Below are 25,036 nucleotides of genomic sequence, written 5' to 3'. Positions count from 1 at the left end.
CACTACCACCCTCATCACCAACATCACCACCATACCCCATAACACCATCACAATCACCACCATCATCATCGTATCATCACACGCCAGCCATAATATAAACACCATCACTATCATAATCTTCCCACCATCGTCATCATCACCATCATCATCCTACCATCACACGCCAGCCATAATATAAACACCGTCACTATCATAACCATCACCATCATCGCTAGAGGCATAACAAGCATGAACGGACAAACACAAACATCGCAATGAGGCCAACGTTGATTAGAGGCGTATTTTTAGGTTTAATGCCGTGATAATCTACCGACCCGTGATCCCTCCCCGCCTTGTATGTTTTTCCTAACCTGCTTCCTTGATTTTCCTCCGTTCGTTTTCTTATTTCTTTCTTCATATTTTCATTCCACTGTTCCTCCTTTACTAACGTCCTCCATTTCTTCCTAATCTTATGCCTTTCCTCTTCCCTCAGTTCCTATGCCCAAGTGTCTTTCTATTTTTCTATCTATATCAGTGAATTTCCCATCAGTCCTTCCCTCCTTTTAATTCTTTCCTCTCTCTTTCCTAATTTCTTTCCCTCTTTTCTTGTGATCTTTATTCCCTCCTTCCGTATGTCATTCTTCTTTCCCTTCCTCCTCGTTCTCAGTTCTATTTTCACTCTCTTTTTCTCATTCTTGCTTCTCTTTCTCCTCCCCGTCCTCCTCCTCCTCCTCCTCCTACTACTACTACTACTACTACTTTTACTATTACTACCTCTACTACTACTACTACTACTACTACTACTACTACTACTACTACTAATAATAATAATAATAATAATAATAATAATAATAATAATAATAATAATAATAATAATAATAATAATAATAATAATAATAATAATAATAATAATAATAATCTCTCTCTCTCTCTCTCTCTCTCTCTCTCTCTCTCTCTCTCTCTCTCTCTCTCTCTCTCTCTCTCTCTCTCTCTCTCTCTCTCTCTCTCTCTCTCTCTCTCTCTCTCTCTCGATATAATACTGTTGCCAAGTCCTGGTTCACCCTTGATTAGATCCATCCTCCTCCTCCTCCCCCTCCTCCTCCTCCTCCTCCTCCTCCTGACGACACACACACCTGGCCCTCCACACCTGTTCCCATACCTGTCACTAAACGTACTCACACACTTTTCACCTCCTCATTCTCCTCGTGGGGGTTTTTTCTCCTGTTATTTTTTTTCTCGTCCACTGCCATCATCAGCAGGACCACCACAATCGCCAACTTGTCTTCTTCTTCTTCTTTTTCCTCTTCCTCCTCCTCCTCCTCCTCTTCCTCCTCCTCCTCCTTCTCTTCTTCACAATATCTACGCAGGCCAAAAACGTGTGGGTCTCCAATATTCTGACACACACACACACACACACACACACACACACACACACACACACACACACACACACACACACACACACACACACACACAAAGCATATTATATTTTTTTTACCACCGTCGAGAAAAATGAGCCAACAACAACAACAACAACAATATCTATTACATGATCCGTCCGACTCATTAGTTACATAAATAGTCGATGCTCTCTCTCTCTCTCTCTCTCTCTCTCTCTCTCTCTCTCTCTCTCTCTCTCTCTCTCTCTCTCTCTCTCTCTCTCTCTCTCTCTCTCTCTCTCTCTCTCTCTCTCTCTCTCTCTCTCTCTCTCTCTCCTTTTCCATTATCTCTTCATTCTCCTCCTTCTCCCTCTTCCTCTCTCCCTCTCTCTCCCTCTCTCTCCCTCTCTCTCCCTCTCCCTCCCTCTCCCTCCCTCTCCCTCCTCCTCTCCCCCTATCCTTCCCTCCCTCTCTCTCTTTCCTTCAATTTCTACCTCCCTCCTTTTATTTCCTTCTCTCCATATTTCCTCCTCTCTCTCCTTCCGTCCCTTTGTTAGCTTTCCTTCATTATCAATTTCCCTCTCTGCACTTTTTTCCTTCCTCGTTCCTCGATTTCTTCCCCTTATTTGCTCCCCTCATCACCTTCCTTCCCTTCTAATTCCATCTTCCTCTTTGTCTTCCCTTTATCGTCCCTCCCTTCATGTCTTCCCTATCTGTCTTTACCTTTTATAATTAACTTTCCTCCCTGCCCTATTTTCTTTTCTCATTCCTCGACTTCTTCTTCCTCGTCTTACCTCCTCTCCTCCCATTCCTTCCCTTCTATTTCTACTTTATTCCTTTCCTTCCTTCCACAATCCATCATCGTTGTTGATTGTGCTTGGTCGATTGTTTCATTTTCTTTCGTCTCGCCTGTTTGTGTTTCTGTGTTTTTGTGTGTGTTTCTTGCTGTGTCTGTTTTTATTTTGTTTTGTTGTTTTATTATCCTCTCGTCCGTTTATCATCCTTTCATTACAAGCTTCCCTCTTTGCATACTCTTCCTTTCTCGAGCCTCCTTTTCTTCCCCCTCTCCATACCTTCCTTCCCTTCCTCCTATCCTTCTTCCTATTGTTATTATCAAACACCTGGAACGCCGAGAAGTATAAGGTGAGGTATGGGGAGAAACATGTATAAGGTAAGGTATAAGAGGTATCAGATGAGGTATAAGGAGAAGTATAAGGAGTATAAGGTCAAGTATCAGAAGTATAAGGTAAAATATATGTATAAGAAGTATAAGGTAAAGGAACAAAGCATTACACGTCCCACGAGGGTTGTTTCGGACCCATCCAGCGGCCACTTCGCAACCTCTTAGTGGTCTTGTGTGTGTGTGTGTGTGTGTGTGTGTGTGTGTGTTGGAAAGGAGGTTAGATTACACTTTTTTTCAATTTCTTTTCTTAGTGGTTTTTTTTTTTGGTTTTTTTTTGGGGGGGGGCTATTTTTGGATATCCGGTGACATCGATCGCTGTGAGGGATGATGATGGAACGTCTTGCCGGGGATGAAAAGGGAGAAGGGACACACACACACACACACACACACACACACACACACACACACACACACACACACACACACACACATTAATACTCACTCACACACCTTGATCCTCATTGAAGTACGCCGTAATACAGGTAAATGCACCTCATCACGACTCATGACACACACACACACACACACACACACACACACACACACACACACACACACTAATGGCTTAACAGACAATAACACAGGCAAACCGAGAAATAGCCAGACCACTAAACAAACACACACAACAAACACAAAGACAAACAGTCAAATGGACGAGAAAACAACAAAAAACGACAAAAAAAAAACGAGACAAGGGAAGAGGAAAGGAGACAATTGACAAAGCACAAACAACAACAACAACAACAACAACAACAACAACAACAACAACAACAACAACAACAACGAAGAGAAGGATAGTACAGGAGGAAGGAGAGATTATATATGAGCAGTGTGTGTGTGTGTATGGGGGGGGGGGGGGGTAGGGTACTAGTGTGGCAGGGAAAAGAGTGAAGTGGAGTGGAGGAGAGGGTAGGGGAGGTTAAAGGAAAGCAAGGGAAGTGCATTAGTGTGTTCTTCAGTATGTGTGTCGGGGGTTGGGGGAGGGGAGGGGTCAAGGGAAGGGGGTCATTGCTATGCTTCGGTAAAGGGAGGAAGCAGGAGTCAATTATGCTGTTTCTCATGCTTCTTGCCTTCCTCCTATTCGCTTCTATCCCTCTTTTTTATCCTCTTCCAGACATACATTTTTTTCTTATTTTACTTTTTTTCTTCTTTCTTTCACTTTTTTCATTCCTTCTTTTCCTGGGTTTTTTTCTTCCTACCTATCCTTTCCTATCCCCTTTTTTTCTTTTTTTTTATTTTGCATCTTTCACTTTCATTATCATTCTTTTTCATTCCTTCTTCTCCTGCTTTTTCCCTTCTACTTATCCTTTCCTATCCCCTTTTTATTCCTTTTTCGCTTATGCATTTCTTTGACTTCCTTCTTCATTCACTTCTTTCTTCACTTCTTTCTTTATTTCATTTATTTCTTTTTTTTTACTTTTTTTCATTCCTGCTTTTTTCCCTTCTACTTATCCTTTCCTATCCCTCTTTTTATTCCTTTTTCGCTTATGCATTTCTTTGACTTCCTTCTTCATTCATTTCTTTCTTCATTTCTTTCTTTATTTCCGCTTCCTCCCTATCTCATCCTATTCCTCTTTCTCCCTTCTCTGACTCAAACATCCTTCCACAATCTCCCTTCCTGTTCCCTCTCTATCGACCGTCCCTCCTCATCCATCACTCCTTCTTATCCTTCTCTTCCTTATCCTCCACTTGTCCTTCCTTCCGTCTTCCCTTTTTATGTTGCCTCTCCATCGATCCATCTTCTCTCCTCCTCCATCATCAGTCCTTCTTTTCTTTCTTTATCACGTTTACCTCCATTCAGAACCCCTCTTTCCCATTTTCCCTTTTCTACCTCCTCTTCTTCTTCCTCCATCTTTCCTCCTGCTACTGACCTCCTTTCCTTTATTTTTTTTCACTTTCCCTCATTCCTGTATCCCCTCCTCACTTCTTTTCTCACTACCGTATCTCTAGTGTCCATATTCACTTCACTTCACCTCACTTTCTCTTCATAAAGATCTTCCCTTCCTCCTTTCAATCCCCTCTTTCAATCTAACACCCTCCTCTTTTCTCCTCTTACATATCTCTACCATTAATATTCCCTTCAATTCACTTCCCTTTCTTTTCATATCGCCATTCTCTTCTATCTTTCTATCTTCTACATTTCCTTCCCTTCCCTTCTTTTTCTCTCCAAACCGCCCTTTCCTTCCTTTCAATCCCTTCCTTCTTTCCTCCCTCAGCCAGACAAAGCCGCACACACAGCGCCTTCGTCCAAACTCGGCGCGTCTCCAAAAGCAAACAGAAGCAACCGACTCCCGTTTTCTTCCACGACACCACACACGTTTTCTATCCACCCTCGCCGTAGCTTTGTCCCAGCAGCCCCCCACCGCCCTCTCCCTCCGCCGCCCCGCCGTCTCACCTCCCCGCTGTCAACATAAACATCGCAACCTGAACGGAACACGCCCCGGGGGAGGAAGAAAACGAAGGACCGGCCACAGGGGAGGAGTGCGTGCCGAGGAGCGAGCATCAAGGGGAGCGTATGAAAGACCACAGGGGACGGAGAAACGTGTGAAGATGAGGTTGAGAGAGAGAGAGAGAGAGAGAGAGAGAGAGAGAGAGAGAGAGAGAGAGAATATCATGGTGCAATGGGTTAGATTATGATGTAAGTAAGACTGAACGACTAAGGGAAAGAGCATGTAATTAAGAAAAAGAATAAGAGATAGAGGATCGTAACAAAAGGATCAAACTGTAGTGGATTGAATACGAATAAAAGGGATGTTGTATAAATGATAACAAAGGGATTAGATAAGAAGAAAACCAATCGATGAATCACGACAGGGAATTGAACTCACCTGAAAATAGAACAAAGCTGATTAAAAAATGGACAGGTGAGTTACTTCCATACGTTTTAATGAAGTCACACCGATTATACAGGTACAACCACATTCTAAATCACAGGTAAAAAAATACGTGTACATTTCGTTATCATTCCCGTCTGCCTGGTGTAGCGCCTGTTTAATAACTCTGATCGTTTTTTAGGTTTCAAAGCGTTCATCTAACCATTTGTCAAGATTTTTAAAACCTTTCAATATTTTTTTTTTCGTGCACTCCGTTTTGATTGGAGAGATTGGGTGAGGTAAAGCTCTGCCTATGAATATATATACACACGGGGTTTACTTCTTTTATGCTCTTCAATATGGCATCATCAACAAAAACAACAACAACAACAACTACTACTACTACTACTACTACTACTACTACTACTACTACTACTACTACTACTACTACTACTATTACTACTACTACACTACTACAACTACTACTTCTACTACTACTACTACTACCACCACCCCTATTACTACTATTGCTACTAATATTACTTATACAAATGCCTAACCTAACCTAACCTAACCTAACCTTCAACTACAAAACAACAACTGCAACTACTACAATAACAAAAACAAAAACAATAATTACTACTACTACTACTACTACTACTACTACTACTACTACTACTACTACTACTACTACCACCCCTACTACTACTATTGCTACTAATACTACTTATACTAATGCCTAACCTAACCTAACCTAACCTAACCCTCAACTACAAAACAACAACTGCAACTACTACAATAACAAAAACAAAAACAATAATTACTACTACTACTACTACTACTACTACTACTACTACTACTACTACAGGATGCCCTTGCCTTGCCGCCCCAAAAGAGAGATTACACGCATGGAAATGTCTGAATATTTTAAAGGATCCGATTCATTTCCACCTGGGGCAACGTTCATACAGTCATCCCACCATTTTTTTCCATTCTCTCTCTCTCTCTCTCTCTCTCTCTCTCTCTCTCTCTCTCTCTATCTATCTATCTCTATCTCTATCTCTATCTATCTCTATCTATCTATCTCTATCTCTCTATCTCTCTTATCTATTAATCTCACACACACGCGAATTTGTCCATTTTTCAACCTTCAAAAGATATCCTCTACTATCATTTTTTTCCTATCTCGTTTCAGCTGCGGATTATCATATATGTATTTTTTAAACCTTTCAGAGCATTTATCTCGCCATACTACATATATCTGAATTTCAAAGGCCTAATTCTCTACTCTGTTTTTGGGGGGGAGCTGGAGCATAGCACATTTTTCTTTCTTCGTCTGTATAGTGTATATCATTTTTTGTTTCCTTTATCTTCAATAGGGCGAAGATATCAACGCATACAGAGGAACGCTCATTTTGGCGCCGCAACTGCTGGGTCATACGACGGAATGCATACAGGTCACACCCATCACTCAAATGTAAGCCAGTTATTTGTACCCTCGTAGTAAAGAAAGGAGAATAATGAGTTAGAGGATCACAAAAGAAAAACAACAACACGTGCGTAGGGCTTAAGACAGACTTCGCCGCCAACAACACGTGCGTAGGGCTTAAGACAGACTTTGGCGCCAACAACACGTACATAAGGCTTAAGACAGACTTCGCCGCCAACAACACGTGCGTAGGGCTTAAGACAGACTTTGGCGCCAACAACACGTGCGTAGGGCTTAAGACAGACTTCGCCGCCAACAACACGTACATAAGGCTTAAGACAGACTTCACCGCCAACAACACGTACATAAGGCTTAAGACAGACTTCACCGCCAACAACACGTACATAAGGCTTAAGACAGACTTCGGGGACACCAACCACCATCAAGGCAAGAGTGTATGGGATCAGGAACCACCTAACAACATCGGCAGCAAAGAGCGACGTAACACCACACCATAAGGTCGGTATAGTAAGACACTCTGGATTTTCACATCAACTCTTTCTAAAGGTTGGGTTCTCATGCGTGTTTTCTAAGGTTCACGGTATAGAAGAAGCGTCAAACTACCACCAGGGTCATAAAACAACTCCTGAAAATGCCCCAGACTCCTATGAAAGCCTTGATAAATATGTGAACTCGGAAGACGAAATGTTTTAAAATACGACCCTAAAATATCAAACAGCAGTGAGTCAGAAATGAAGGGGAGGAATGTTGTTTAAGTTAAAGAGTTTGAGGAGTGTGTTAAAGGAAAAGAATGAGAGGTAAAGGATCATAACAACATCATAAAATAGCAGTGGGTTATATATGCAGGAAAGGAATGTCGTGAAAGTGGTATTAAAGGGATTTGAAGAGAGTGCAATAAAGGGAGGTACAGAATAAGTGATAGAGGATCATAACAAGGGTATAAAACAGCAGTGACTTGTATATCAGGAGCAGTGAATAGCGGGCTTTTTTTTCATTATTGTTTTCTTTTTGTTTACGCCCTTGAACTGTCTCCTCTGCTGTAAAAAAAAAATTAAAAGAAGGAATTTGAGAAGGCGCGTGTACTACAGGAAGGAAAAGAATGATAGACAGGATAGAGGACTGTTATGTGAGATATATTAAGCGATCTGAAAAAGTGTGCGAAGTAAATGTAGGAAAAGAAGGGGAATTAAAGCATCATAAAAAAAGTATAAAACAAGTGGGTTCTATACGAAGGAATGTTTTGGAAGTAATATTAAAGGAATTTGAAACCTGCGTAATAAAAGAAAGGAAAAGACTGCGAGATAGAGGATAATAAAAGAAAAAAATGAGCAGAGAGTTGAATATGAAGGGAAGGAGTATTATGTGAGATATATTAAAGAGATTAGAGGAGAGCATACTAAAGGAAGGAAAAGAATAAAAAGCAGGGGATCATAAAAGAAAATATGGATTTGCAGTAAGTTAAATAGGAAGGGGAAGAAGGTTTAGTAAGTTGTTAGCTGTATATAAAGGAATCTGAGAAAACCCTCGTGATATTAAAAGGAGAATAATGAGTTAGAGAATCACAAAAGAAAAAACAAGCTGGTTACACGTGATTGGTGGACGCTGGGAGAGGATAAAGAAAGGTTTAGTAATTTGTAAGCTGTTTTTAAAGGAATCTGATAATACCCTCGTAATAAAGAAAGGAGAATAATGAGTTAGAGGATCACAAAAGAAAAAAAAACAAGCTGGTTGCATGTGATTGGCGGACGCTGGGAGAGGATAAATCATATGAGTGGATGCTGGGATGAAGTGGGCGGGGCTTATCTGCGAAACTAACATGAACAGTGTATATAGATAAGTGTACGTAGGTGACCAGGGACTACAAAGCAATATATATTTTATGACCATTGAAGGCTTGAGTTTAATACACCCGTGAGCTTCATAATGACCTTTTAACGAGAGATGCAGAGAATGAAGCTGCTGGCCGACCATTCTTTTTTCTTTTATCGGGGCGGCGTCTAGTGGTTTGTTGTATTTTTTTCGTTGTTGTATTTGTTTTGTTGTTGTTTTTGTGTTGTTGTTGTATTTGTTTTGTTTGTTGTATTTGTTTTGTTGTTGTATTTGTGTTGTTGTTGTATTTGTTTTGTTGTTGTTATTGTTTGGGTGTTGTATTTGTTATGTTTGTTGTATTTGTTTTGTTGTTGTATTTGTTTTGTTGTTGTTATTGTTTGGGTTTTGTATTTGTTTTGTTTGTTGTATTTGTTTTGTTGTTGTATTTGTGTTGTTGTTGTATTTGTTTTGTTGTTGTATTTGTTTTGTTTGTTGTATTTGTTTTGTTGTTGTATTTGTTTTGTTGTTGTATTTGTGTTGTTGATGTATTTGTTTTGTTGTTGAAGAGAAACTTACAGCACCTGTATATTTAAACGAAGCTAGTTCCTTTTTTTTATGCATATCGACAAGTCACGCTTCAATACTGTTGCTTCCTAACGTTTTGCTGTACTGCTTTCATCGGTAAAGGTAAGAGGTAAGGTTAGGAGAACACGCTATGACTGCGCGTTGCCTCGGTGCTCATCTCCTTCCCATTGATATTCACGGAGGTGGGAAAAGAATCAGTCTGTGGAAAATTCCCAATCAGGATGAAAATTCAATAATGGGAAAATTTATAAACGAGATTACAGTGTGAAGGGGCGAGGCCTCCTTGCGCCCTCCCTCCCTACACGAAGAAGCCATCGTGTGAATAAGAAATAAAAGAAGAGGAAAAGGGAAAGGGAAGAGGTAGAGACAGTTGGAGGAGGAGGACGAAGACAAGAACGAGAAGGAAGAGGACGAGGACGACGACGGCGAGGAAAATGAGGAAGAGGAGGTCAACAACAACAACAACAACAACAAGGAAAACAAAAAAACGAAAAACAAAAAAGTATAGTCATAGCAACGCAACAAAAGCAACAAAAACCATATAAACAGTTACACCACCACCACCACCAACAACAACAACAACAACAGCAACAATAACAAGAACCACAAGAACCACAACAGCAACAACAAAAACATTGAAAATACAACACCCACAACAACAACAACAACAACAACAACGAAGAGTTACAAATAAACTAAATTCCTGATCCTCTTCCCTGATGGCGGCGGCGGCGGGCGTGAATGAGAGGACGAGATCATTAAGCGAGGGACTAGCCGGCAAACACGTCCACACTGATTCGTTTATTAAGTGATCCCGCTCACACACGGCGCGCCCATTAACCCGCCGCCCGCACAGACCAGGCAATCGGACATACAGACAGACGGACGGACGGACAAGCAGACCCACTTCACGCGACTCCGATCTCCGTTGTGCATCACCGGCCCGTATTTTCAAATGCTTTAAGCTTTCACAAGTATTTCCAAAGGCCACAAAGGAGAGTAGTCGGGTTCTCATGAGTAGCTTTCCACAATTTTTTTTTATTTATTTATTTTTTTTTTTTTTTTTACGTCTACGCCTATAGTGCCGGTAAGCTTGTTTGACGGGCCTGGATGGTATTCGACCCCAGCCCTTCATGGCTTTTTTTTAATGTTTTGAAGCCATAGTTATCATTATACTGTACAGAGATTAACTTTGTATCATTTCAATTGTGTTATGAAGCTATAGGATTACCCGTCATTATCTATACTGGACATGCAATTACCATTATCATGTATCACAGTAATTGTTTTAGAGCTACACTCGTCATTAACGGCCAGCACAGACAATTACATTTTATTATTTGTCACTGCAATTATATTTTAAAGCCAGAGTCACCATTATCTCTCCCACGCAGAATATTTCCATTAATCGTCCGAGTTGTGTTTTTCAAAGCCTCAGTCATCCATATTTATCAATCACAGGCTGTTATAACTATCTACCATTGATCATCCTAATTAAGTTTTCAAGCCACGTCATAATTATCCATCAAACACAATTACCTGTCATTAATCAGTATAAGTGTGTGTGTGTGTGTGTGTGTGTGTGTGTGTGTGTGTGTGTGTGTGTGTGTGTGTGTGTGTGTGTGTGTGTGTCCAGTTAAAGCCACCCTTATCTTCAACTAGCGAGCAAAAACTATTAATCTACCATCAATCATTCTAATTCTGTGTCAAAGCTACTATCGTATTTATCTAGCAAGCACACACTAATATTTTTTTTCATTGATCATCCTTAATTAATTTGTTTTCAAGCCTCTGTCATAATCATCTACCAAGCTTCTATTAAAAGATCTATCATTTATCAACCTAATTATGCTTCAAGCCCCCATTCATCTTTATCTATAGTAAACACAAACCCTTATCTCTACATCATTAATCATCTTATATTTGTTGCCAGGTCATCTTCATAATTCTCTATCAAGCACACTTATCTGTATCAGGTCACCTCTCCTCCCGAAATTGACCTCTCTTTTTGGACACTCCTTTCACCTCTATTCAGGAGCAGTAAGTAGCGGGCTTTTTTTTTTATTTTTCTTTACGCCCTTGAACTGTCTCCTTAGCTGTAAAAAAAGAAAAAAAACTTTTGTCCTAATTTTGTTTATAGCCCGCGTCATCTTCATCTAGCGAGCATACTTACTTTTCTTCATCATTTTATCCTTTTAATTTTGTTTCATAGCCCCCGTCATCTTCATCTAGCAAGCATACTTATTTTTCTTCATCATTTTATCCTTTTAATTTTGTTTCATAGCCCCCGTCATCTTCATCTAGCAAGCAGACTTACTTTTCTTCATCATTTTATCCTTTTAATTTTGTTTCATAGCCCCCGTCATCTTCATCTAGCAAGCATACTTATTTTTCTTCATCATTTTATCCTTTTAATTTTGTTTCATAGCCCGCGTCATCTTCATCTAGCAAGCAGACTTACTTTTCTTCATCATTTTATCCTTTTAATTTTGATTCACTGGCCCGTCATCTTCATCTAAAGCATACTTATTTTCGAATTTTGTTCATATTTTATGTCTTCATCTAGCAAGCAGACTTACTTTTCTTCATCATTTTATCCTTTTAATTTTGTTTCTAGCCCCGTCATCTTCATCTAATACTTATTTTTCTTCATCATTTTATCCTTTTAATTTTGTTTCATAGCCCGCGTCATCTTCATCTAGCAAGCAGACTTACTTTTCTTCATCATTTTATCCTTTTAATTTTGTTTCATAGCCCGCGTCATCTTCATCTAGCAAGCAGACTTACTTTTCTTCATCATTTTATCCTTTTAATTTTGTTTCATAGCCCCCGTCATCTTCATCTAGCAAGCATACTTATTTTTCTTCATCATTTTATCCTTTTAATTTTGTTTCATTCCCAGCGTCATCTTCATCTAGCAAGCAGACTTACTTTTCTTCATCATTTTATCCTTTTAATTTTGTTTCATAGCCCCCGTCATCTTCATCTAGCAAGCATACTTATTTTTCTTCATCATTTTATCCTTTTAATTTTGTTTCATTCCCCGCGTCATCTTCATCTAGCAAGCAGACTTACTTTTCTTCATCATTTTATCCTTTTAATTTTGTTTCATAGCCCCCGTCATCTTCATCTAGCAAGCATACTTATTTTTCTTCATCATTTTATCCTTTTAATTTTGTTTCATTCCCCGCGTCATCTTCATCTAGCAAGCAGACTTACTTTCCTTCATCATTTTATCCTTTTAATTTTGTTTCATAGCCCGCGTCATCTTCATCTGGCGAGCATACTTATTTTTCTTCATCATTTTATCCTTTTAATTTTGCTTCATAGCCCCCGTCATCTTCATCTAGCAAGCAGATTCATCATTTTATCCTTTCAATTTTGTTTCATAGCCCTCCCATCATCTTCATCTTTCATAGCCCCGTCATCTTCATCTAGTACTTATTTTCTTCATCATTTTATCCTTTTAATTTTGTTTCATAGCCCGCGTCATCTTCATCTAGCAAGCATACTTATTTTTCTTCATCATTTTATCCTTTTAATTTTGTTTCATAGCCCGCGTCATCTTCATCTAGCAAGCATACTTACTTTTCTTCATCATTTTATCCTTTTAATTTTGTTTCATAGCCCCCGTCATCTTCATCTAGCGAGCATACTTACTTTTCTTCATCATTTTATCCTTTTAATTTTGTTTCATAGTCCCCGTCATCTTCATCTAGCGAACAGACTTACTTTTCTTCATTTTACCCTTTCAATTTTGCTTCATAGCCCGCGTCATCTTCATCTAGCAAGCAGACTTACTTTTCTTCATCATTTTATCCTTTTAATTTTGTTTCATAGCCCGCGTCATCTTCATCTACTTCATCTTCTTCATCATTTTATCCTTTTAATTTTGTTTCATAGCCCGCGTCATCTTCATCTACTTCATCTTCTTCATCTACTTTCATAGCCCGCGTCATCTTCATCTACTTCATCTTCTTCATCTACTTCATCTACTTCATCTACTTCATCTTCATCATACTTTTCTTCATCATTTTATCCTTTTAATTTTGTTTCATAGCCACCGTCATCTTCATCTAGCAAGCATCTATTATTATCTTTATAATTTATAGACCTAATTTTGTTTTCTAGGCACCAATGTTATTATCTACCAAGTTCAAACTAAAAGATCCATCATTTATCATCCTAATCTTGCTTCACATCCCAGTGCATCGTTATCTATAGCAAGCACAGACTGTTATCTTTATCACTTATCATCGTATTTTTCTTTCCAGGTCTTCTTCATAATTCTCTATCAAGCACACTTATCTTTTATCTTTATCTTTATCTTTATCATCATCTTTGTCTAGCAAGCACAGACTTCCTTTTCTTTATCATTTAATCATTTTAATTTTGTTTTATCGCCACCGTCATCTTCATCAATCAACCGCACTTATTTTTTTCTCATAAAACATCCTAATTTTGTTTTATATCCACCGTCATCTTCATCAATCAAGCACAGTTACTTATCTCTAACATTTATCATCCTAATTATGCTTCAAATCCACTTTCATCTTTATCTATAGCTAACACAGACTGTATCTCTACCATTTATCACCTATTTTTTTTAAGCTACCGCCATCTTTATCTAGCAAGCACACTGTATCTCTATCTATCTAACTAGTATATCTATTTATCATCCTATTTTTGTTTTGTTTTCAAGGCACCGTCATTTATCTATCGAGCACATGTTCTATCTGTATCTCTCTTGGATTAATCAACCTATTTTCGTTTTCCAGCAATACTCATCCCCCTTTCCACGCCGCAAAAAAGCTATTCACCCTTTATTCATTTACTGTCATTCTGTTCACTGTGTCCCCGCCAGGTCCATCCAGCTGGTCACGGCGGCGAGCTGGACTGCCTGCCACTCACGCGTATTAATTAAACAGCGGTCGACGATTGGGAGGATGAAAATTGAGCAGGGTATTATATTTTTTTGGTTGGTGTTCTCACTCTCGCTCTTTTTATCGGTCGGGCTAATAGTGCAGAGAGCCATCCAACGGTATATATTTGTTTTCTTTTTTTGTGTGTGTGTTTGTGTCTCTGTCTATCTGTCTGGTGGGGTGAATAGGGGGTGCGGAGGTGGTTAAATGGGGGTAAGTGAGGGGTGGATGGGGGGATCAGTAAGGGGTGGGTGGGAAGTCTATCTATCTGTCTGTCTCTATCTATCTATCTATCTATCTATTCCGTGTGTGTGTGTGTGTGTGTGTTGAGTGAAATAATAAAATAAACAAGCCTCAGTAAACACTTTGATATACATACACCGCACACGCCGCCCCCGATACAATTTTGCGCCGGAGGGGAGGGGGGGTTTAAGTGTTTGGGTTACAGGAGGGGGGGTAGGTGTGTGTAGGTGGGGTGAATAGGGGGTGCGGAGGTGGTTAAATGGGGGGTAGGTGAGGGGTGGATGGGGGGGATCAGTAAGGGGTGGGTGGGAAGGTGGAGGGGTAGGTAGGTGGATAGGGAGGTGGATGGGAAGGTGGGGTGGTGGAGGGGTGGAGGTGGGTAGGTTAGTGAGGGGGGGTAGTGGGTTGGCAGGTTAGAGAGAGTTCAGTGCCCCGCTAAATAAGTTACTAACACGTCTCGCTGGCTGGAAGGTTATGTATGCAAAGTGAAAGTCGTAAAGTGTAGGCTCTTCAAACCTCATATGCGGAAGAATATACAAACTGAAAAAAAATATATATACACAGTCGATGTAACACGGACATTGGGAGTCGATGTAACACGGACATTAGGAGTCGATGTAACACGGACATTGGGAGTCGATGTAACACGGACCATAGACTTCACAACTAGGTGACGGGAAATCTCTTCAGTCTTGGCGCGCTGGCTTCGCGTAAGGGGCCGATTGTTATGGCGACTTTCACTGCGACAACTCAAACACACTCTGCGTTCTTACTCCGAATTTAAGTGGAAACAGGACGAAATCTTCAAGTTTTAGTGCATACAAGCAGGCAGGAGTGTCTCTAGAGTGATTTGGTCGAGGATTCAAGGTAACTTATATAAAATAGCACCATGCGTGCACTTTGAAAACGTGTAAAAAATGGCAAATTTGCGTAACTTTAGGTTGAAATCTTTACGTAAAATGAATGATAACTGTAGGATAGTGAAGTCCACAGTTTTACGTATTAGGAAACAAGAAATGTACGTTTAGTTAGTGCCTACATGGCAACTCAGCTCAGTTCCTGCGTCGCCTAACTCGCCTTAGGCACGCAGTCAGCTGGGCACTTCTCTGTAAAGGATTATCGCTGTCCTGCCTCTGTTTACTCTCCAAGTAAAGGACCTACAGTTATTCATCGTCTCTGTACCCTTCCCCACAACTGCAAGGATCCAGAGGACGATACAAGAAGACACAGAAGGCAGTGGATCGAGTGGAAGTGACGGAGGAGACACAAGATATGAGGACGCCGCGACCAGCCGGACCCGCTGACGGACGAGTTGCTCTCGCCGCGGTCGGCAACTACGCCGGCTACCTGGCCAGGAAGGTCCAGGCCAACTCCTCTGTGGCCGAGTGCTGCAAGCAGGAGCTTGCCCAGCAGGAGGAGATGAAGATTACTGGAGCTCGAGAGGCGACCTGCCCTCTGTGATGTTCGACGCCCTGGTCGAGCTGGTCGACAGGAGAGCTGGAGACGGGCCGGGCGGTCCTGAAGCGGCCATCTCCCAATGGCCCACATGGCGTCCTTCGATGTCGCTGTGGGACTCCCTGATGTGCAGGGAGGACAAGAAGGAGCGCAGGTTGAGGTTCCTCTCCCTTGCCATGCGCCACAGGGACGGGTTCAGGCACCTCCTGGAGTTCCTGGCGGCCTCAGACCCGACCTTGCAGGGGTACAGGTGCCAGGAGGGCACAACCTGGCCAACACCATCTTGCCGCACATCAGCAGGTCCCTCTTCAACTGTTTCGGTGCTAATTTCTCCAAGGACGTGACCTCAGAAGCGAGGAAGAACAAGGCCTTGAAGCAGCCGACCGGCAGGAAGAGGAGCAGTATCGAGGAGGGCAGGAAGGAGACGGCGAGGAACAGGGACGTGTACAAGTCCAGGAAACTGACCGGGGCCCACAAGTCATAGGCCAAAAGGCTAAAGTGATTGTTCAGGACGAGGGCCAGATAGCCGGCAAGACGTGCTGCGGCAATAGTGACATCGGAATTCAACCAAAATAAGTTGTGATTGTATATAGAAAATGAATATTTTGCTTTTGTTGAGTAAAATTAAGATGTTTCTGCATGCTTTCCTCAAGTATTAAGTTTCTAATGTGAAAATTAAGTGATTTATTAGATGTTAAAACTTACGTAAAAATTGCACTAAATAAAAAAATTAAGTAGCTATTTCGGGCAAAAACTTATAAGATATGCTAAATATTGCTATTGATTCTGAAAATATAAGTGATTATCTCTGCATTTGGTGATGTTTGTGCATCTAGCGTAAAATCTGAGGATTTTATAGCCTTTTTAAGTTTTGTTATACTTATATAAAAAACAATTAATCGGGATTTTATTAGGGAACGACTTAGAATTTTTTGATACCGCTGCTCATGGAGACTCATATATGCCTAAGGGAGGTGCCTGTTTTAGTTTCAGGTCGCTAGCTGCTTTGGTTTTGAAAATATTTAAATTTTAAATTTTTGAAAATCGGCCCCCTGCGAATCGGCCCCGCGCCCCGTTTCCCGTCAAGAGATTGTGAAGTCTATGCACGGACATTGGGAGTCGATGTAACACGGACATTGGGAGTCGATGTAACACGGACATTGGGAGTCGATGTAACACGGACATTGGGAGTCGATGTAACACGGACATTGGGAGTCGATGTAACACGGACATTGGGAGTCGATGTAACACGGACATTGGGAGTCGATGTAACACGGACATTGGGAGTCGATGTAACACGGACATTGGGAGTCGATGTAACACGGACATTGGGAGTCGATGTAACACGGACATTGGAAGGAGTTTCTTTTCAAGCCGAGTCATCCGCCACTGGAACAATCTCCCCTCAGAAGTAGTAAATGCGACTACCATCAACTCCTTCAAATATCGAACCGACCGTCATTTCGCTGCGTCAAGAGTAAATTGAATATGGAGGTGCTTTCAACTGCTCCTCAAGCCCCAAGTGCCTGTCGAGCAGATTAAATCACCGCGTCTCATTGGCTGGAATTTTATATATATTCCATACACGGTAACACACAAATAAAATTAACTCTCTTCCCCTTCCTATACACGCATAACCACCCCCCAACCTCCACCCACACACACACAAACACTCCAAAATCACCAAGTATTATATCGATAAATATCCTAATCCACGCTTACTGACCCGTACAGTCTCATGATTATACCAAAACTAATTATTCTTTAACTGAACAGAATAATCCAGACGGGCTGATCATACGTCAATACAGCACTCAGTAGAAGGTAGTGGCCATACACGCAGCGCCACACACCTAGTGAAATCAATTTTTATTTTTATTTATTTATTTATTTTTTTTTTTTTTTTTTTTTTTTTTTCGGGATGCCGGAACACACGTTATTCTTTGTAGTCAAATGTCCAAACACGGCGCCTGCTGGTCGGGAAAAATATTATCCATTGCTCGTAGGTTTTAAGTTTTTTTTTTTTTTTACATCAAAGGAGACAGCACAAGGGCACAAAAAAAGGAAACAATAATAAAAAAAAGCCCGCTACCTGCTGCCCCTGTAAAGAATCCGAAGAGGTGGCCGAAAGAGGGGTCAATTGCGTTGCTGTGCGGTATATATGACTACTGAGTGGCGAGTATATGCGCGCTCATATCTACCTCGTATACGGCACCGGGCCACAAGGCAGCATGAGATGATTCGTCCCTTGAATATTTAATTTCCCTCATGAATATATTGCTTTCTGGCATCTCTAAATATAATCTAATTTGATGTTACATACGGATGATTTCTGAATGTGTGGTTGTTTCGACTTCTGGTCTTAAAATGAGTGCTTTACACCCACGGCGATGCGGGAGGCAACACCGAAACTGTAAAACATATTAAACAAAGGGGGGAAGGGGAAAGGAGGAGAGGGGATGGGGGGGAGGTAAGAACTGCTGTGTGTTTGTGTTTGTGTGGGGAGGGTAGGTGTGTGTTTGAGTGTGTGTGTGTCTCACGCACGCGAGGAGTCTCAAGCGGCGAAGAGGCGAACTGAGATCCAGTGCACGCGGTCTATTTAGTGTACGATGATAATGGTTTGGGTTTTTTTCGTAATTATTGTTTTATTTACAGTAAGAGAAATCAGATCAAGTGTTAAGGTGGCTTCCCCCATTGACCTCTCCTGAAAACTCGACCCGGAACACGAGGGTTAAAAAGAAATAACATCCGGCGCTAGAGTTATTTTCATATTCCCTCATATACTTAGTTTTTTACCCATTAACTGCAAGGGAAGCGTCGAATCAGTGTCATCATCTATACCCTTCAGCGGCAGGTAAGTGTCAAATGGCCTTCATATATTGGTGGCGTGTGGCGACTCCGGGCCTTTGAAATTATGAAAAAACTGGGCTATTTCCGTTCAGCCTCACCACCTAGAGAGCGGAAATATATACACACCTGAGGAACGAAAGGCAGGTAGGTAGGTAGATAGGTTTGACTACAGGTTATTGATGATAGCAGCATATGTGTTTTTTTTTACAACAAAGGAGACAGCTCAAGGGCACAAAAAAGGAAACAATAATACAAAAAAGCCCGCTACTTGCTGCTCCTAAAGAGAATCCAAAGAGGTGGCCGAAAGAGAGGTCAGTTTCGGAGGGAGAGGTGTGCAGTATAAGTAGTTTGATCATATTTCTATATATACTCGTTTAACTCTTCCTTCTCCTTGTCTTCCTTCTTTTCATCCTCCTCTTCCCCTTCCTCCTCTTCCTTTTCCTCCCCTTTCTTTTCTTCCTTTCTTTTTTTACTCATTCTTTTCCTCTTTCTTTTTTTTCATCTCCTCCTCCTCCTCCTCCTCCTCCTCTTCCTCCTCTTCCTCTTCCTTCTACTCCTCCTTCTACTCCTATTCCTATTCAAACTCCCCTTTCTCCTCCTCTTCTTCCTCTTCTTCTTCCTCCCTCTTTTCATCTCCTTTCTCTTTTTTCCTAATCCTCCTCCTCCTCCTCTTCCTCCTCCTCCCCATCAGCATCAGCATCATCAGCATCATCATCAATAATCCAATTTCATTATAATACCTAAAGGAAGACTCCATAAACTATATCACCTTTAGTGTTATTGTATTGCTTTGTAAAAATATGTAGTCATTCATCCATTCATTCATCTTGCATATTTTTATTTCTGCCTGCGCACCTCTCTCTCTCTCTCTCGCTCTCGCTCTCTCTCTCTCTCTCTCTCTCTCTCTCTCTCTCTCTCTGCTAATTTAATTTCATTGTTAATATTTCACAGTTAGCAATCTCTTTTTTTTCTCTCTCTTACTCCTCTCCAGCTTTCATTTTCAGCCTCCTCCTCCTCCTCCTCCTCCTCCTCCTCCTCCTCCTCTTCATACATACATACATACATACATATATACACACGTAAATCCATTCATAACTAGCAAGGATTTCCGTTCCTTTTGTATTTATATCTCCATTATTTTCAACACACACACACACACACACACACACACACACACACACACACACACACACACACACACACACACACACACCTCCCCTCCCCACACACAAATACAAACACACAGCAGTTCTTACCCCCCCATCCCCTCTCCTCCTTTCCCCTTCCCCCCCACACCTGTCATCAACACACCTGCCAGGAGGGACTCGGCACGCAGGAGGCGAAGGTGGTGCGCCGCCCACTCCCGCCTGCCACCGCCCGCCGCCGCCACGCCCCCAACCACAACGCCCGCCATGCTTCCGGGAAAGATGGGCTCCAATGCTATTCTGTTTTACGCATTATATATATCTTTTTGTGTGTGTGTATTTCCGTCCATTTCTTCTTCCGGGAAAGGTGGGATCTGATTCTATATTGTTTTACGCATTAGCATTATTCTTTTTTTTTTTTAGTTGCGTCCATTCTTTCCACTGTTATAGTTTGGTTCCAGTTCTGTTTTGTTTCATACAGTGTTATTATTTTCTCATTTTCGTCCGTTTCTTCTTACGGGAATGTTCGACTCCGATGCTATTTTGTTTTACTCGTCAGCATTAGTGTTTTTTTTTCAATATTAAGACGTCCATTTCGCTGCCATTAAAGTGTTTGCTCGGAGTCTTAGGTATATATGTGTTTTCCTCTTCTTTATTTCCGTTATCGATTTCGTGCGATATTTTAATTAGTTTTTGTCATTATTTTTTTCTATCTAAGTTCATTTCTCTCTCATTAATGTGTCTGTTCGGAGTTCTGGTCATTTTGCGTTTTTCTGTTTTGCTTTTTCAGTTATCGATTCACTGGTACGTGCGATATTTTAATTAGTTAGTTTTTATTATTGTTTTTTTATCCAAGTCCATTTCTCTCTCATTAACGTGTGTGTTCGGAGTTCTGGTAATTTTGCTTTTTTCTTCTTATTTTTCAGTTATCGATTCACTGGTACGTGCGATATTTTAATTTATTAGTTTTCTTGTCATTGTTTTTTTTATCTAAGTCCATTTCTCTCTCATTAATATGTTTCTTCGGAGTTCTAGGTTTTTATGTATTTCTTCTTTATTTCAGTTATCGAGTCACTGTTTCTTGCGTTGTTATAATTGATTCTAGCATTTTTTTTTTTTTTTATTCGTTTTTTTCTATGTTTGCGTCCATACTTCGTTTTTATTCCCTTCCTCTTCCTCCTTTTTCTTCATGTTTTCCTCCTCCTTTTCCTTCTCCTTTCCTCTTTTTATCCTTTTCTTCCTCCTTCCCCTCTTTATTTTTTCATCTCTTTCTCTCTTTTTCTATTTAATTTTCTATCTAAATTGTTTGTTCAGAGTTCTAGTTCCTTTTTTTTTTCTTTTTCCTTGTTTATCAAGTCGCTGTTTTATCCGATGTTATGCATAAATGATCACTGTTAATTTATTTATTTTTATCACATGTTTGCGTCCATTCCTCGTATTTAAATCAGAGTTTGTTTATATTTCTTATCTTTCTTTTTTTTCTGTTCATAATGTCATTCCTTCAAACTCTGCGACGTGTTCTAAATTATCAAAGAAAATATTAACTAACGAATCTTTTTTGTGTGTTTTATTATGTATATACGACCACTCCTTTCATTACAATATATTTTTCAGAGTTCCCCCTTGGTTTTTTTTTTTCCATTCTGTTTCATTCAAAGGTCACTGGAACAAGTTATGAATTATTACACCGAGTTTTAATTTACAGAGTATTTTCATATGTTAGTTCTGGGGGTTTTTTTTCTCCCTCTTGGAACTTTTCTTATTTTATTCCTCTCATTGCAATATTTTTTCAGAGTTCCCCCTTGCTATTTTTTTATTGTTTCATGCACAAGGTCACTGAAACGAGTTATGAATTATTACACCGAGTTTTAATTTACAGAGTATTTTCATATGTTAGTTCTGTTTTTTTTTCTCCCTCTTGGAACTTTTCTTATTTTATTCCTCTCATTGCAATATTTTTTCAGAGTTCCCCCTTGCTTTTTTTTATTGTTTCATGCACAAGGTCACTGAAACGAGTTATGAAGTATTACAGTGAGTTTTAATTTATAGAGTATTTTCATATGTTAGTTCTGTTTTTTTTCTCTCTCTCTTGGATTTTTTTCTTATTTTTCTCTCACCTCGTAATGACACCGATATTTTTTTTTTTTCAGTTCGCTATGCACTCGCTCAATCAGTATACATTTTTCTGTTTTCGTCTCCACGTTTTTTTAACCCCTTTACGTAAGCTCATCATTATGTCTCTCATCTGCAGTTATCTTTTAATTCGATCAAGATAAGTTTTCCTCTCCTTTTTTCTTTCCTCCTAAAATTTTCTCCTGACTAATTCTCTCTCTAGCTTTTATTCCTTCATAGTCTTCTAGTTTTCAATCCAATTACTACACATTTTTTCTTTTGCTTTCCGTTCCAACATTATTATTCGCCAATTGCCCGTTTTTTTTATTATTATCCTTTTATTCTTCGGTTCAATGATATAGACAGAAGACTAAGAGAAGGTGGGAGCAGATGAGATGAGGTGAGGGTGTGGGTGGTGGGTGTAGTGAGGGCGTGGGAGGGTAGGTGTGGTGGTAGGGGGGGGGGGGGAAGTGACAGGTGAAATGAGACGAGATGACGGCGAAGTAAGGTAAGATGAGGAACGGTAGAAGAGTGACAGGTAAAATAAGGTAAGGTGACGGTAAAGTAAGGTAAGGTGAGGGAGCGGAAGGTGTGTGGGTGCGGAGGAAAGTGACAGGTGAGATGAACTAAACTAAGAAAAGGTGAGAAGATGGAGGAAGCAACAGGTAAAATAAGGTAAGGTAACGGTAAAGTAATGTGAGTTCAGGTGACGGTATATGTGAGAGCAGGGAAAGACAGGTTATGTAAGGTATGGTAAGGTAAGGTAAGGTAAGGTATGGTAATGTATGGTAAGGTAAGGTGAGGTAAGGTGAGGTAAGGTAAGGTGAAGTAAGGTAAGGTAAGGTAAAGTAAGGTAAGGTAAGGTAAGGTAAAGTAAGGTAAGGTAAGCTAAGGAGAGTATCTGAAGAGAGTATGGGTGAGGAGGAGAATGAGAGGAGGAGTGAAGTGAGGTAAGCTAATGCTGGGTAACGGAGGGAGTAATGTGGGTAGATAGGACGTGACAAGAAGGAGGAAATGAAAGGTTGGGAAGCTGACAGGCAGGAAAAGCGACAGGTGAAGAAAGGTGAGGGGTGAGGGTGGAGGGAGGGAGTGGGAGATGACAGGAAGGTGGAATATGACAGAAAGAAGGCAGTGACAGGTTGGGGAAGTGACAGGTGGGGAAAATGACAGGTGGGATCAAGTATAAAGTAAGATGAAGGTGACTGCTGCGGAGAAGGAGGAGGAGGGAGGGTGTGAGTGGGAGATGACAGGAAGGTGGAATATGACAGGAAGAAGGAAGTGACAGGGTGAGGAAGTGACAGATGGGATGAGGTAGGGCAAGCTGGAGATGCTGGTGATAAGGAAGACGAGAAGATGAGGGTGGAGGGGGGGGGGTGAGGAGGAGAAGGGGTGCAGGGGTGATGGTGGAGGAGGATCGTGACGTCAAGATAGGGTGCCGGAAGTGGAGGAGAGGTGAAGGGGTGAGGGTGGAAGGTGTGGGTGGAGGTGGGTGATGGCTTCGGTTTAATCAGGGCAGGAGGACGCCGCTCATCCACCTGACTCCACGTGTGAATAATGACAAGCCTCATCCACCGTCACTCATCCAGGATCACTCGTAAACCACTCAGGCCGCGTCTCCACTTCCTCCTCCTCCCTGCCGTCTCTCTCTCTCCCTCTCCCTCTCTCTCTCTCTCTCTCTCTCTCTCTCTCTCTCTCTCTCTCTCTCTCTCTCTCGTTTCCACTCCATTTGATGTCGATGGCGAATGGCGTCACCATCACTTTGGTTTCTCATCTCTTTCTTTCTCTCTTTCTATCTTTATCAATCTGTGTATCTATCTATCTATCTATCTATCTGTTTATCTATCTATCTGCCTATCTATTTAAGTATTTCTCATCTATTTCTATCTCTCTTTCTATCTTTATCAATCTGTGTATCTATCTATCTATCTATCTATCTATCTGTCTGTTTATCTATCTATCTGCCTATCTATTTAAGTATTTCTCATCTCTTTCTATCTCTCTTTCTATCTTTATCAATCTGTGTATCTATCTATCTATCTATCTATCTATCTATCTATCTGTCTGTTTATCTATCTACCTGCCTATCTATTTAAGTATCTGTGTATTTCTTTCTATCTCTATCTATATATCTGTCTTTCTATATACCTATCTATCTCTCTATCTGCCTATCTGTCTACCAATATATCCATCTATCTATATTTCTCTTTTTATTAACTATCTCTTTATCTGTCTATCTATTTATCTTTATCTATCATACTTATTACCTCCGCTTTTTATTTTTTTTATTTTATACTGTGGTTCTCCCATTTCCCTTTACTTATCTTTCTATTATTTGCAAAGGCAGGAAAATAACTTAATCTCTCTTTTTCCAGTCCTTCTTTGCCTCCATGACTAATCCGAAAATGATAAGGGTTCTTTGAGGGGATTATTTCCTTCTTATCGTCTATACCAGTTGAAGGAGAAGGAGTGATTTAAGAGAGCCAAGATTTGTTTCAGTTCGTTTTGGTTCTTGTTTTGCTCTCCTTTCTAAACCGATGATAATAAGGTGTCATTGGTTGTTATCTGCTTCTTTCTTCTCTATATGAGGTGAAGGAGGAAAAAGCGTCTCTTTCAATCTCTATCTATGTGTCTTTCTTCCTACCTATCTATCTATCTATATTTTTATCCATCTATCTATCTATCTGTTATCTGCTTCCTTCTTCTCTATACGAGGTGAAAGAGGTAAAAACGTATCTCTTTCTATCTTTATCTATCTGTTTTTCTATCTGCCTATCTATCTATCTATATTTCTAGCTATCTATCTATCTATCTGTCTACCTAGTGATCCGTTGAGAGCGTCACTTCCGGGGATATTGTTTTCGCTTTTTTGTTATTGTCTTTCTCGTTCCTGAGTGACGTGAAGGTTAGATGCTCATTTGTTATTTTCGTTCTCCTTTCTGGGTGACGTGAAAAAGGCAACAGGAAGCAGGTTAGACATTCATTTGCTATTTTTTTTTTCTCTTTCCTGCTTCATGTGATAAATTTTGCGTTCCAATAGTTACGTTATTTCTTGTTGTTTTCTGTTGTTTTCTGCTGTTATTTTCTGTTGTTTCCGTTTATGAGGTTTGTTTT

The 25,036-nt window shown here is 40.5% G+C and overlaps 1 protein-coding gene across 3 annotated transcripts in view; it reads right to left on the bottom strand.

The window, feature by feature from the left end:
* The window catches only part of LOC127009549 (rho GTPase-activating protein 45-like), a 285,593-nt gene that overhangs the window by 161,297 nt on the left and 99,260 nt on the right, over positions 1 to 25,036 (bottom strand). The window contains exon 1 of one of the 3 annotated variants that reach the window (XM_050882727.1): positions 19,980 to 20,740. The exons of the other annotated variants lie outside the window; for them this stretch is intronic. Coding sequence (XP_050738684.1) covers positions 19,980 to 20,082 — 103 coding nt within the window. The 5' untranslated portion in view covers positions 20,083 to 20,740. Of the gene's footprint in view, positions 1 to 19,979; positions 20,741 to 25,036 lie in introns of those variants that run through there. 3 annotated transcript variants of the gene reach the window in all.

Source organism: Eriocheir sinensis, chromosome 41 (assembly GCF_024679095.1).
Source record: "Eriocheir sinensis breed Jianghai 21 chromosome 41, ASM2467909v1, whole genome shotgun sequence".
Classification (NCBI taxonomy): Eukaryota; Metazoa; Arthropoda; class Malacostraca; order Decapoda; family Varunidae; genus Eriocheir; species Eriocheir sinensis.
This window is presented reverse-complemented; position numbering and strand designations above follow the sequence as displayed.